Source organism: Thalassophryne amazonica, chromosome 5 (assembly GCF_902500255.1).
Source record: "Thalassophryne amazonica chromosome 5, fThaAma1.1, whole genome shotgun sequence".
NCBI lineage: Eukaryota > Metazoa > Chordata > Actinopteri > Batrachoidiformes > Batrachoididae > Thalassophryne > Thalassophryne amazonica.
The window spans coordinates 89982550-89996898 of NC_047107.1; the positions used below are offsets into that span (position 1 = coordinate 89982550).

Below are 14349 nucleotides of genomic sequence, written 5' to 3' on the forward strand. Positions count from 1 at the left end.
AGCGATAATGAATAAGTAAAGGATTATTCAGTTACCAGTTTCACTTCAATATCTTGCTTGTTATTGAAATAATCGCGCTGGAGGCAGAACTTTTCAGCCAACCCACATGCAAAGTAATTAGGGTCCTATCTCACTGGGCTGCAACTGTGGGAGAGCAGTTGGAGACTGAAACAAATGTGAGTGTGTACAGCACTCACCAAATTTCAGAATGATGTCCCTGCTGGATCTGCTGTCCTGTCTTCCATGTCCGGCATACAGCCCAGCTTTTATGGTCCTTTTGTCCTTGGCGCCAAGATCTGCGCACAGTGCTCCTCCACGCACTGGACCAGCCTCTTTTCCACGATGCAGCGATGTCTAGCAGCATTTCAGGGGAGTGCATCCTTTGATCTGATTTATTTGGCAATAACATTGTATGTCCCTTTGGTTGTTTCCTTGTTTTTTCACTACGGGTCTCCACAACAGATCTGAGGTGGATCTGCATGCTAATTTGTCACGGAACGCGCGTGACATCCTCCTGCGTTTCAGCTCTGATGGACAGATGATGTCACATGTGCATAGCATTTAGCAGAAAGATTTTCCTAGTTTCAAGACTCATATGTGTATTGTGAGTAGGGGTGGGTATTGATAAGATTTTATCATTATCAATACTATTATCAACCCGATTCCTTATCATTCCCTTATCAATACCTCTTGTGAATTTTCTGTGTACTAAAAGTTGGCTTTACAGGTTTTCTATGTCAACAGCATTTTATTGAATCATAAAGTAAATAAATATGAAATTGATCACTGGATCATTGATCTCTGGACATAAATAAAAATAAATAAAATCTGTAGTTTTTGTCAAAAGCATTTCCTTTCAGACATTTTGGCATGAATGTCACTCCATACCTCTGAGCTGAGCTCAGTCGGCTGCTGCACGTCAACGCAGGCCATCTAATTTTGGGAGAAAAAAAATGTTTTGATCAATTGCAGTTTGTTTGTATTACAACATTTGAAACGAGGTTATTAAGTTATTAACTCCGACTGGACTCTATCATTCTAACTTTACTTGGCAGAGAGCCGCACAGTCCCAGTTAGTAACTTTAATCCACACAAAAGTGACTTGCAATCAACATATTCAGGGATGAAAGTGGTAAAAAAACAAAAAAAAGCTGAAACCCAAAATTATCCCCCAACACCACCCGCACGCATGTTTGAATTCGAGAAGATCTGAAATGCAATCTGGGACTATTCCAGACAATAAACTGCAGTGAGTGCAGCATCCATTTAGTAAGAAAAAACACAACATTCCTTATTCAAATTAATTCCAGTAATATTCTGCAGCAGTTTTCTAGTTTGGCAGATAGTTCCTGAGGAAATCACTGAAGAAATTAACAAATTGAAAATATGGTTTGACCGAAACAAATTGTCATTAATCTTAAATAAAACAGGGATGAAGTGGAGGTGTAAGAGTCACTAGGTGTTCACAGGAAACAGATATTTATTTCTATATTTATTTATTTATTTATGTTCATTGTTAGTTGGTTTTATATTTTTGTTGTGTTTTTAATCAGGTTCTATTTGTCTCTTTCTCTAAGATTGTATTGTAGCATTATTAGTTATTATTACTATTATTGTTGTTGTTGCTATTATTATTATTATTATTATTAGTATTATTAATGTACACTCAACAAAAATATAAACGCAACACTTTTGGTTTTGCTCCCATTTTGTATGAGATGAACTCAAAGATCTAAAACTTTTTCCACATACACAATATCACCATTTCCTTCAAATATTGTTCACAAACCAGTCTAAATCTGTGATAGTGAGCACTTCTCCTTTGCTGAGATAATCCATCCCACCTCACAGGTGTGCCATATCAAGATGCTGATTAGACACCATGATTAGTGCACAGGTGTGCCTTAGACTGTCCACAATAAAAGGCCACTCTGAAAGGTGCAGTTTTGTTTTATTGGGGGGGGATACCAGTCAGTATCTGGTGTGACCACCATTTGCCTCATGCAGTGCAACACATCTCCTTCGCATAGAGTTGATCAGGTTGTCAATTGTGGCCTGTGGAATGTTGGTCCACTCCTCTTCAATGGCTGTGCGAAGTTGCTGGATATTGGCAGGAACTGGTACACGCTGTCGTATACGCCGGTCCAGAGCATCCCAAACATGCTCAATGGGTGACATGTCCGGTGAGTATGCCGGCCATGCAAGAACTGGGACATTTTCAGCTTCCAAGAATTGTGTACACATCCTTGCAACATGGGGCCGTGCATTATCCTGCTGCAACATGAGGTGATGTTCTTGGATGTATGGCACAACAATGGGCCTCAGGATCTTGTCACGGTATCTCTGTGCATTCAAAATGTCATCAAAATGCACCTGTGTTCTTCATCCATAACAGACGCCTGCTCATTCCATAACCCCACCACCACCATGGGCCACTCGATCCACAACATTGACATCAGAAAACCGCTCACCCACACGACGCCACACACGCTGTCTGCCATCTGCCCTGGACAGTGTGAAGCGGGATTCATCCGTGAAGAGAACACCTCTCCAACGTGCCAAACACCAGCGAATGTGAGCATTTGCTCACTCAAGTCGGTTACGACGACGAACTGGAGTCAGGTCGAGACCCCGATGAGGACAACGAGCATGCAGATGAGCTTCCCTGAGACGGTTTCTGACAGTTTGTGCAGAAATTCTTTGGTTATGCAAACCGATTGTTTCAGCAGCTGTCCGAGTGGCTGGTCTCAGACGATCTTGGAGGTGAACATGCTGGATGTGGAGGTCCTGGGCTGGTGTGGTTACACGTGGTCTGCGGTTGTGAGGCTGGTTGGATGTACTGCCAAATTCTCTGAAACGCCTTTGGAGATGGCTTATGGTAGAGAAATGAACATTCAATACACGAGCAACAGCTCTGGTTGACATTCCTGCTGTCAGCATGCCAATTGCACGCTCCCTCAAATCTTGCAACATCTGTGGCATTGTGCTGTGTGATAAAACTGCACCTTTCAGAGTGGCCTTTTATTGTGGGCAGTCTAAAGCACACCTGTGCACTAATCATGGTGTCTAATCAGCATCTTGGTATGGCACACCTGTGAGGTGGGATGGATTATCTCAGCAAAGGAGAAGTGCTCACTATCACAGATTTAGACTGGTTTTGTTGTGTGTTGGGGGGTGTGGCTGGATATTTTGGTGTTCTTTTCTTTTCTTTGCTCTCCAGGTGGCATGACAACTGATTTGTCTGTGGAGAAGGTGCTGGCTGAAGAATCCTTCACCCTCATCAACATCATGTGCAGCACCTGTGACTGGTGCTCACATGCAACCTTAAAGACTTTCAGCTGAAGCAGATAATTGGATGGCGTTCTGCATTTAAGTCATGTGTGATTCAAGCAGAACTGCCGGGAACTCGACCTTATGATGTTCGTTTGTGAGACGCTGAGGACCGCGCCTGAGTTTGACACATCGAGCCCGTGAAGCAAGGAAGGGTGAGGGACACATGCTGTCAGCACACATCAAAGGTGATTGTTTGACTAATTGTTGATAGTAACTTGGTATTTTGTTACGCAGTAAACTTGAATTGTGATGAGGATTGTGCAGTTCACTTCTCACTGCTGTGGCATGCGGACAAGTGATCCTCCACCTGTTGTGAGAAGCTGCTTATTTGCATAAAGCTTAAAATACAGACCTGTGTGTGTTGCTGATAGTGTGTGTCTTTTGAAGGATATTAGTTGTAACTGCTAACTTACCTCACCTCTTCTATGCTTCACAGAGAGTCGGTTTGTCGTGTCCACCTGGGGGGTGTTTGGCGGTGGTAGTGGGTCCAGGAGCGGCGGGCTTCAATCCTTTTGGGCGCTGGAGAGCGTGCCAGCCTTCATTCCACCAGAAGGATGCTTTTTTCAGTTTTACACTTTATTATGCACCAGCGGGTGAAATAAATTGTTTTTGTTATTGGAACCGCTTTCTGGTTATTTTTAGCGCTGGGTTCCGTCTGACGCAGGTCCGCTCCTCAACCCGCGTCGACACATAACAGGTTTGTGAACAATATTTGAGGGAAATGGTGATATTGTGTATGTGGAAAAAGTTTTAGATATTTGAGTTCATCTCATACAAAATGGGATCAAAACCAAAAGTGTTGCGTTTATATTTTTGTTGAGTGTATAAACCAAAATAAATTAAAAAAATATTACAATTTGTAATATATTTGACTCTTTTACAACAACAAATGCTTGGGCCATTAATTTGGCCCAAGCAGAGGGTCACCCCTTTGAGTCTGGTCTGCTTGAGGTTTCTTCCTCAGAGGGAGTTTTTCCTTACCACTGTTGCTCTGGGGGTTGGTAAGGTTAGACCTTACCTGTGTGAAGCACTTTGAGGCAACTCTGTTGTGATTTGGTGCTATATAAATGAAAATAAATTGAAAATTGAAATTAATGACACAAATCTAACTCCATACCTCTGAGCTGCAAGTCAACATCAATTTAATTCATAAAGAATGCAGGACGTCTCATTTTAGGAGGAAACAAATGCTTTAGACTGTTTTCTGTGTTATAGTGTTTGGAAAGATGTGTCATTTGATTTAAATGGTGATTCACTTTGAAGTTATTAATTCTGACCGGACTCTGTCTCGGCAGAGAGCAGGGCAGTGTTTGGAGCAATGGAATGGAGAATGATTCTCGTTTTTTTCCTGCAACAAGACAAGAGTCCCAGTTAGTGACTTTAATCCGCACAAAAGTGACTCATGATGGACATTTTTAAATGGCTTTGAGAGGGGTTAAGAAGCGGACTTGTCACTTCTGAAAAGCAGTGAAGCAATGAACCAAGGAAGCAGCGGATCGGAGCACTGCTTCATTGTTTCAAGCTTCAAAGTGGAGCCGTTACAGAAGCGGTTGATTACAGACCCGCTGCAGGGTCTGTAATCAACGTAAAGAAATGATCATTTTCCCGACAAACACACCCAAAAACAATGGCTGCTGTGAAGGACCGATAAGGGAATCATTAAGCAAAAAGACTATTGATGTTCGTGGATAGAATCATTTCCTAACGATTCTTGAAAAGAACCGGTTCATGATACCTACCCTCGAAGAACTCTGGCGCCTCACAGTTTGAAAACCACTGATCTAATGTGTTCAAGCCCAGCACGAGTGCCCATTAGTTTGAGATAGTCCTTATAAAATAAAATGACTCGACTGTTTCATCTGCCGGGAAAGTGCTGCCTTTGTTTTTTGGATCCAAAAAGGGTTGTATTTGTGATGAAGCAGCTCAGCAAGACAATCAAGGCAAACTGCTCAGGAAAGCAAAATGTGTTGTGTTTCATCAGAGCAAAGCACCTTGTCACAAGTCATTACCGCGAATACTGTGTGTGAGCGTGTGGGTGTTAAACCCCTTGAACACCTATCTCACTCTGTCGATCTGTTCCCCTTAAGATGAAGAAATAACTGACTGGAAAGCATTTTCAAGATGACATCAAATCTGGTGTTATTTTTTTTGATGAACCGACTGAACTTGTGGGTGTGGACCACCGCGAGAACCACAATGAAGAATAACTAGCAAACAAAGTCATTCCAGAAATGCAATCATAAGGATGAGTGTCAACATGAATCGGTCCAAGGACTGTTCTCAGAAACAAATGTTCACAATTTGAAGTCTCGTAATCTCTAACACTTTTAAAATGAAACACATCAATGTTTAGTGGAATAAATTCAAAGCAGGACAGCTTTTGTTTCAGATATTACTTTCTTCTTGACACACATAAATGCAATGAAACGCTCCACTCTTTCTGCAACTGAAGTTTTATGAAACAAACTCTGGACCATCTGGTTTTGTGAGCAAGTTAAAACAAACAGAACTTACTGCAAACACTATTTGAATCATGTCTGCAAAAACTCTCAACACCACGTGTTTACAGCACGCTTGGACATTCTTGCAAATTTGATCTGTTCCTGAACAAAAGCAGAATTAAACATTTATTTGTGTCTCTACTTTATCTACTCTAAACAACACACCATGCACTGATTGTGTGACATTTCCACAGCAATGAGAAGCCAGGAGAGTGGAAACACGGAGGCCGAAGGCGAGGACGACGTGTCCAGTACGGCGGGGCCTCAGCCAGAAGGTGGCGTCACTCAGAGGTCAAACAACGTCTCTAACGGACAGTCTTCTCATATCCTCTATGTGATCACGTCCAGCCCCGGCAAACCAGAGCGTAACATGCCAGGTCAGTGGCCTGGGCGCATCAAGACCATCAGCCACAGCGCTAGTATGTTCTCACCCATGACCTACTGCATGTGCTGCACCTCTCTACTGCTGCATGGCATTGTGGGAGGTTTCTGGGCCTAAGCTTCTTGTTGTCTTTTGGATTTGAAGTCTACGTGTCACACACACTTTAAAAAATACTGTTTTTGTGTGTTTCGGCTGTCATTACTTTGCGTCTCCTAACTGATCACAAGGACGTCTACCGAGCTCAACCCGTTGTGTCACAAGATGCCAACCAATCAGATTTTTGTAGTAATACAGTGAATACAAACCTATTTGCCTTCTACATTATGTCATCTTAGAAGACAAGCTGACTTTTTTATTTTACATTACCCATGTTAAAAGATCAAGCTTCTGAGAAGTCTACTCACCTCTGACATTTACTTCATTTGCAATGAATTCCATTTTCAAAACAAATTGTTGAGGAAGGAATAAAATCAAGGGAATTAGACAACCATCTACAGTCAAACACTTCTATTGTATATAAAAAAAATAACGTAATGCTAAAATACCCCAGCAGCATGAGCATTGTGTTTTTTATGTGTTCTTTAATTTGCAGTTGTTTAATTAATTATTAAGATCCTATTTTCTTATGTACAATTTGTATGTGTTCAATAAAGCCCTTCTATCAGTTAATCAATCATATCAATATTTACATTACACATATAAACAATATTTACATTTTAATGGCATCTGCAGGAGGCTTTGCATGTGTGTTTACATGAGCTTTTGACAAGAGCAAAAGTTGTACAAATCAAAGAAAATTTGTAGATCACCCTCTGTGCATTTGCAGGTTTTAATAAGACAGATTTAACTCATAGTAAGTTACTTTGAATTGGAGGACGTTAGCTTTGGCGGATGTTAGCGTGCATGCTAACATCTGCTAAATGTGTTATAAATCACTCCAGAGGTGTTATTAGGTTCCAAAAACAGCGTTTTCAGTTTTAGAAGTGTTTATTTATCACTAGCATTTACATAATTATATGACAAAGACGTTATATTTGCACACAATTGAAACAGAGTTTCCACCTAGCTAGTACCCTGTAACATCACCATGCTAAAATCTGCTAAATAGTTTGTAAATCCTTCCAGAGGTGATATCAGGTTACATAAACAGTGTTTTCAGTTTTAGAAGTGTTTATTTCTCACTAGATTTTCCATAATATATGAGAAACATGTATATAAACACACAAACTAAGCGGTTTTTGAAGACATCAGCGACTGATGGCGTAGCTCTGCTGTGATTGGCTGTCACCCGCGTCACTCAAATACAAAATGGATCAGCTTAAAACAGAATGTGACTTTTTAAACCTCTTAAAATACATCAAAGTTAGCCATCATTGGATTTGTCCAATGTCTGTGTCCCAAGAAGTTTTCCTGTGAATTACAAGAGTCTGGCAGTAATAGGACTGGACTTATACTGATCACAGACAGACGGACAGACAGAGGCGCGGATGGACGGACAAAAAGCCTTTGCAATAACCAATGGCCATAATGATGGCCATTGGGTAAATAGCAACAAAACAGCACTATAGCTATTTTGTAATCATTGACATGTGGGACAATATATGAAGTGATACGGACAGGTATAGGGTTGGTTTGTTTTTTAAATATATATATACTCAATAACAATCCTGCACCAGTTTCAGACATTACTGCTGGCCAGATTGTTGACTGTGGATGTCGTGCATGGATCTTCCATTGCTGACCACTCTCTTATTTACGTTTTTATGTCTCTCTCTCTCTCTTTCTCTGCTCTTTAAAGGGGAGATGCTGAATATTCCGCTAATGTTTATAATACAAATACCACCAGTATTGATAGCAAATTAATAATATCACCAACAGTATATGTTGGCAGCCTGTGTTTCCCAATTCCAGTCCCACAGAGAGTTGAAAAATGTGCACATTAGGGGTTCCCGAGGACCAGTAACCACTGTTGTAAACATAAAATGCAATAATGCCTTAGTAATAAGTACAATATGCAATTGGGACGTTGGGCTACAAATGCAGTTTTTTCATTTGTTTGGAGCTGTAAGACAGCCACTCCATCCACTCTTCACGTTTTCCTCAACAAATTTATGTATCATGGGATTTGTTGCAGCCAGAGCAGCTGTCAGCTGTGAGTACAGCACTCAGAGGCTGGTTTGTTAAAAAAAAAAAAAAATCAACGCAACTAGGGTTATAATAAAGTGACGTTATCTTTTAAGTTCATCTTTTCAATGGAACAATATCGCTGACCTTTCACTGAGTTCATCAGGATCAAAGGTCAAACAAGGAATTTTCAGAAACAAACGTTCAACTGGATCAAATAGAAACTTGGGGCCTGTTAGCAATTTGAGTCGAAAATCTCTATTCTGCGTGGTTACTTAGATACTCCACGGAGTGCTTTCATTCAGTCCAAAGGTCAAAACAGGCATTTCCAATGGAAAAATATTTAAATGGAGCAAATAGAAACTTTTGGCCAATGGGTAATTTAAGACCAAGATCTGCTCTTTAGTTTCAGTGTAGTGGATCATAGCTATGGTCTGCATGCGTTTCCTCCCTTGCCCCCCAGCACGCGCGTTAACTGCAGATTAATTGCTAAATTTACGTAAATGTGATTTTGTGTCATGCTGACTTTTTAAGTGATAACTGCATCAAATGAATCTGAAGTTATAAAGTTAGTTAGATCAGCTTTGGCAAAGGCTATATATTTATTCACTTTAATCTTCATATTGCGATTTAACACAACAATTAAGTATTTTAATTTAAAACATTATGGAAACACTGGATGCCTTGTTTTCATTTTTCATTCAGGACCACAGGCAAAAGCTCCTTGTTTCCACTGCTCATTAAGTTCTTTTTTCAAATGGAAAGCAAAGTAGTATTTGTAGCATTTATTTATTTATTTATTTTTGCTGATCCAACCTGTGGCTTAAAATAAAAACGAACTGTGAGTTTTGTGATCCATAACACCCCTACAAAGGTCAAAGGTTAAAACAGGCATTTGTGGCATCAAAAAAAAAAAGTTCTTTTGGATTAAATATAACTTAAGGGCTGTGGGTACTGAGGTAGTGGTTGTTTTGTCGTGTTAGTGGTAACATTTCAGTGTTCCATTAGAACCTTTAGTAATCTTTCACCAAAATTAAGACAATACAACCAGCAGTTTGTCAGCCACTAAAGCACAGAGGGACAGACGGAACATGAAGACCAGACTGATGTGTTTGGGTCTTTTCCCACTTTGCTGTTTCCCAGCTCTGAGCGTTGTTTCTTGGAGACCTGTACGATGTATTTTTCAACCACAGAACAGATGTGGTGTAATAATACATCTCTGTTTCTTGACAACTTGCCGATGAAGCTGCGCTAACAGGTGTGCCTGCGGTGCTTGTGGATAATGTTTTCTAACTAATCCTTTCAGCGTATGTCAGTGTGCGGCCTGTACTGTGATGCAACAACTGATGTCTTATTATGGTGTGCCTGGTTTCCTACAGTGTGGACCATCTACGCGCTGGCTGCCCTCCTCATACTGACCGTCATAGCTATGGTGGCAAAACTGTTGCTGCACATCACAGTCAAGTAAGTGTGAGGTCACTCAGGGTGTCCACGAGCAACCAGACATGGAGCTTAAAAGGATTCATGTGCAGTAATGTGACAAACACAGAGCATTCATGGTATATGTGATAGGAGATGATGGAGTGAATGCCAATAAGATGCCAGTCAGGACCACAGACCACACGATGGGCCCACCCTTAGTCCAGAATGGTGACCACTCAGGCAGACCAGACCGTTACGATGTAAATGAAGAAAAAAAAAGAATGAAAGCAATAATTTTATACAAGATATCTAACCTTTGAACATAAACCAAAACCATTAGCAGAAAAAATAAAATCAGTCTGTAAAAGAACATTAGAATGTTATAACAGACTGCAGCCGTTGAAACCAAGTGTGTTCATCTCACAGGTCCAAGTGCTTCCTAGTGCACTGTATGGCTGTGAGACTAGGAATGTGACTAGTGGATGTCTGTGGTACCAGGTCTCTTTGGAGGATCCTTGGGTATCCTTGGAATGACTTTGTGTTAAATCAAGAGTTGCATAACACTCAAGCGACCAAGCTATTTTAGCGACTAATATGACCGAGTGGGGTTATTTATGACCCCATTGACTTTATATTGGAATACTTCTATATAAATGACTGTTTTAGGGTTCTTATTTATTTCACTCTCTCATATATTTGTCCATCATCCTTTTCATCCTCACTCTGTGCATCAAGAATTAGTCTCAATGCTTGTGCAGCTGTAAATCTTGCTCTTCTGGGTTTGTTAGCTTCCTTGCAAAACAGTAAAATATAATGATTAGAGTTGGCAAATTACAATACCATCTGAAGCTATAATGTCGAAAATCTTGTAGGTCTTCCCGGGGTGATAAGTGACGCAGAACAAGCATGGATTATACATACCACCAGGGTTGGGTAGGATTACTTTGAAATGTAATCCAAAAGTAATCACATTACAAGTAATCCAAATGTATGTACATACATACATGTAATCCACATGTATCAAAGTAATCCTACCCAACCTTGCATACCACTCGTGTCGGCCGATCTTTGCAAAATTCTATGAACAAATGCAGGACAAATAGATTGACAAATTCATGGTAGGAAACTTTTTTTTCCGATTAAAATTTGAAAAACAGTGCACAAAAATATCTGCCCAGGGTCATAAATGATGAGGGTCGATGAGGGTTAAGGAGACTCGATGTATTGTGAGGAACTTTAGCTATGATATGTTGGCCGTGTGGCACATTTCCCTGGGCGTGATCCAACACACAGGTGCCTCAGTGTAGAGAAAAGAAAAAAGGTAATAGAGGACGTCCACGTTTCACTTTGGGGAGGTGGGGATGGACCAGTTGGCATCCAAGACTCGTTGTGCTTCGGTAGTGTGGTGGATGTGCAGTACTAGCGAATGCTCCGAGACCTGACCTGACAAGCACCAAAAACATCCACCATGTCTCATTATAATTATCAGTTTTGAGTTTACGGCAAACTTGGCATCATTTTAATAGAATCAGAAGCCACATTGTGTTCAACAGCCCAGGGCGAAAATGTTTCTTTAGTCTTCTCTGCCATTTTAAATTGAATTGAATTTATTTCGGCACACATGGATCCAAGCAATTAACAAAACATACAAAGAAAGAAAAGCGAAAATAGTCCAACAAAGAAAAAGAGAAAATAATCCAACACCGCACCCATGCACACGAAAGGGGTTAGGCAGAAGCAAAGCTGATAGATGCCTACCCCATTAACCAAAGAAAAAAAAAAAAAAGTACATATGTATATAAAAATTATACATTGATCCAGTTAAATCCAGTCCAAAAGGAGTGGAGGGAAGCAAAAAACCCATTTATTCCCACTCCCTATTTCAACTGCTCAATCACTGCAACTCATGGGACACAATCCCAATGTTACTGAACAAACTACATTCTCAATACAGCAACTCATAGAGCACAATCTCATTTTTCTTCATCAGCCACATATCTAGATAATTAAATTATTAAAATTATTTAATTTAAGCCACATAATTTCTTTATATTGATATTTAAACTGAATAATATTTGGACATTGCTTGAGTTCCTACGTCAGTTTATTCCATATTTTAGGGCCACAAATGGAGACACAGAACCCTTTCCTGGTCATCCGAGCCCCTGCAATTTTAAAATAATACAAACTCCTTAGATTATATTTTCCCCCTCTCTCTGTGAAAAATTCTTGAATTCTGAAGGGTCGTTGCTTATTTTTCACTTTATATATTAATTGATTAGTCTTAAATTCAATCATATTGTGGAGTTTTAATATTTTAGATTTAATGAACAATGGGTTGGTGTGGTCCCAATAACCTGCATTGTGAATTGTTCGTAATGCTCTTTTTTTGGAGAATGAATAATGGTTGCAATGTAGTTTTATAATTGTTGCCCCAAACTTCAGCACAGTAATTCAGGTAGGGTGCAACCAATGAACAATACAGAGTATGTAGTGCTCTGCAATCAAGAAAGGCTTTGCTTTATTTAACACTGCAATACTTTTTGACACTTTCTTTTGAGTATGTTGAATATGAGCTTTCCAATTAATTCTTTCATCAATAATGACACCTAAAAACTTATTCTCTTTGACACGTTCTATGTTTACCCCTTGTATATTTAACTGAATTTGTATGTCTTTTTTATAATTTCCAAATAACATTATTTTAGTTTTAGACAAATTTCAATTTTTTCCCCTTTTCCATCGCCGTCTTCACTCTGTAATCTTGTCTCCGCCCTCATTTTTGCTCTGCCTCAACAGGTCCCCCAACATCCCGACAATCAGCGGTTCAGACAGCTGCAGCCAGAGTACAGCGTCATCCGAGCCTTGGATCATCCTGTACCGACCGTCCACCATCTCCCTCTTCAAGAAGAAGCTAAAGAACCACCACGGCGACCTCAGCCCCCTGGTGGGGAACTAGAACTACTGTGCTTCACTGTTATGTAACGCTACGCCACCCACAACTACTCCGTACAAGGGCCGTGAGACACCAGGTCCTCGGACACTGAGATTCTAAGCTAACAAGCCAAAAGCTGAGCGGTTAAAAACACTTGACTGAGGAACTGATGCTAAAAAGTCCATAAGCTGATGAGGCCAGGCCCTCCTGTCACACTCAGCACCGAACAGGAGGAGGAGGACTGAGCTGTCAGGGACGGCTGTGGCGGGGTGGGGGGGGTGGAGGAGGGCTGGAAAGAGAAGATCTGCATACATACATCCATCTTCAACTGCTTATCCGGGATCGGGTCGCCAGGGCAACAGCTCCAACAGGGGACCCCAACAAAATGAACAAAACCGCAGGAAGCTGGTTTAGTTTGAATCCTTCTCATCGCTCGCATTCCTACCAGTCAGCTGGGCTCCAACACCCAGGATCAGCCAAGACATCTGGAAGCTTCAGTGTCTGTTTAGAGTTCAGGAATCACTGATGTTCCCTCTTCCTGGTGATCTGGATTCAAAGCAGAAAACAACCTCATCATCAGTATGACAGAGAGGGAGGATGAAGACGTCTTTGATACTTAACAGCGCAACACTTTTGTATAACTCTGCCATCTGCCTCATATGGACCATCAACACTCGAATCCTCATGTCCAAAGAGTTACTCGTTTATCCGAGTGGACCAGCTGCTCGCCTCGGTTGCAAAGTGCTAACGTTTCATTTCAGTGCATTTTTACATAAAGCTTTCTGAGATAAAGAGAAAAGGGAGGGGGGGAAAACATGGAACTGACACGTGTAATGTACATATCACAGCACTTTGGGGATGAATCACGGGTTGTAAATGAAACGATCAGAGCGAAAGAGTGCACACTCGCCCACTCGTTCACTCTGCGCTCCTGTGGATTTGGGTGGAGAGAAGAAATGGTGTCTTTCACCGAGGGAGGTGGGTGGTGCAGTTCACAGTCAAACTGCCATTTAGGGAGGCCTGGGGAGATCTGAGAGCTTTTTCTGCTCGGTTGTGGGTGGGAGGTTTTTTTTTTTTTTTCATGGTGTGATGGCGTTTAAGTGCCTTAAGGATCTCCGCGTCACTTTTTCTGAAATTCCTCACATCTGTTTCTTTCACGAAGCAGATTGGGGTTCCTCACAAGTGTGTGCACTTCTTGAAATCAGCAACAGGATGTGAAGAGTTCCATTTCAACGTGCAGCATTTTTCTTTAATTTCCATTTTTTTCCTTAAATTTGTTTGTGGTTTCACCTTTAAAATGACCACAGTTAACAATTCTGTGACTGTGCATGTAGGAACTCCCTGCAGTGAGCCAAATTTAGATCTCATTGACGGCGCTTTTCCACAGCGTGGTCCCTGCTGCTTGATTTGATTCCACTCGGATTATTTATTTTATATTATTTTTTCCAAAGTCCTGACCTGGTATGAAGCACCTGATATTGTTTTTGCTATCATGTGTGTCGATGTTGCAAGTGAGCTGAGATGGTGGTAAAAGGTGACCTGAAAATTCTGTAGATTCCTGATTGGTCATTGAGATTTGTCACTATCACTGCACCATCATGGTGCAAGATGGGAGACGAGACGTCATGAGCAAACCCCCAGTTTGCACAATA

At 40.9% G+C, this 14349-nt stretch overlaps 1 protein-coding gene across 2 annotated transcripts in view; it reads left to right on the forward strand.

Annotated features, from left to right (window-relative positions):
- Window positions 1-13296, forward strand: part of kremen1 (kringle containing transmembrane protein 1) — a 152624-nt gene extending 139328 nt beyond the window's left edge. The window contains exons 7-9 of one of the 2 annotated variants that reach the window (XM_034170853.1): window positions 6029-6253; window positions 9720-9804; window positions 12562-13296. In XM_034170853.1, coding sequence (XP_034026744.1) covers window positions 6029-6253; window positions 9720-9804; window positions 12562-12721 — 470 coding nt within the window. In that variant the 3' untranslated portion in view covers window positions 12722-13296. The remainder of the gene's footprint in view (window positions 1-6028; window positions 6254-9719; window positions 9805-12561) is intronic. The other variant, XM_034170854.1, reaches the window with a different exon arrangement.
- The last annotated feature ends 1053 nt before the right edge of the window (window positions 13297-14349 follow it).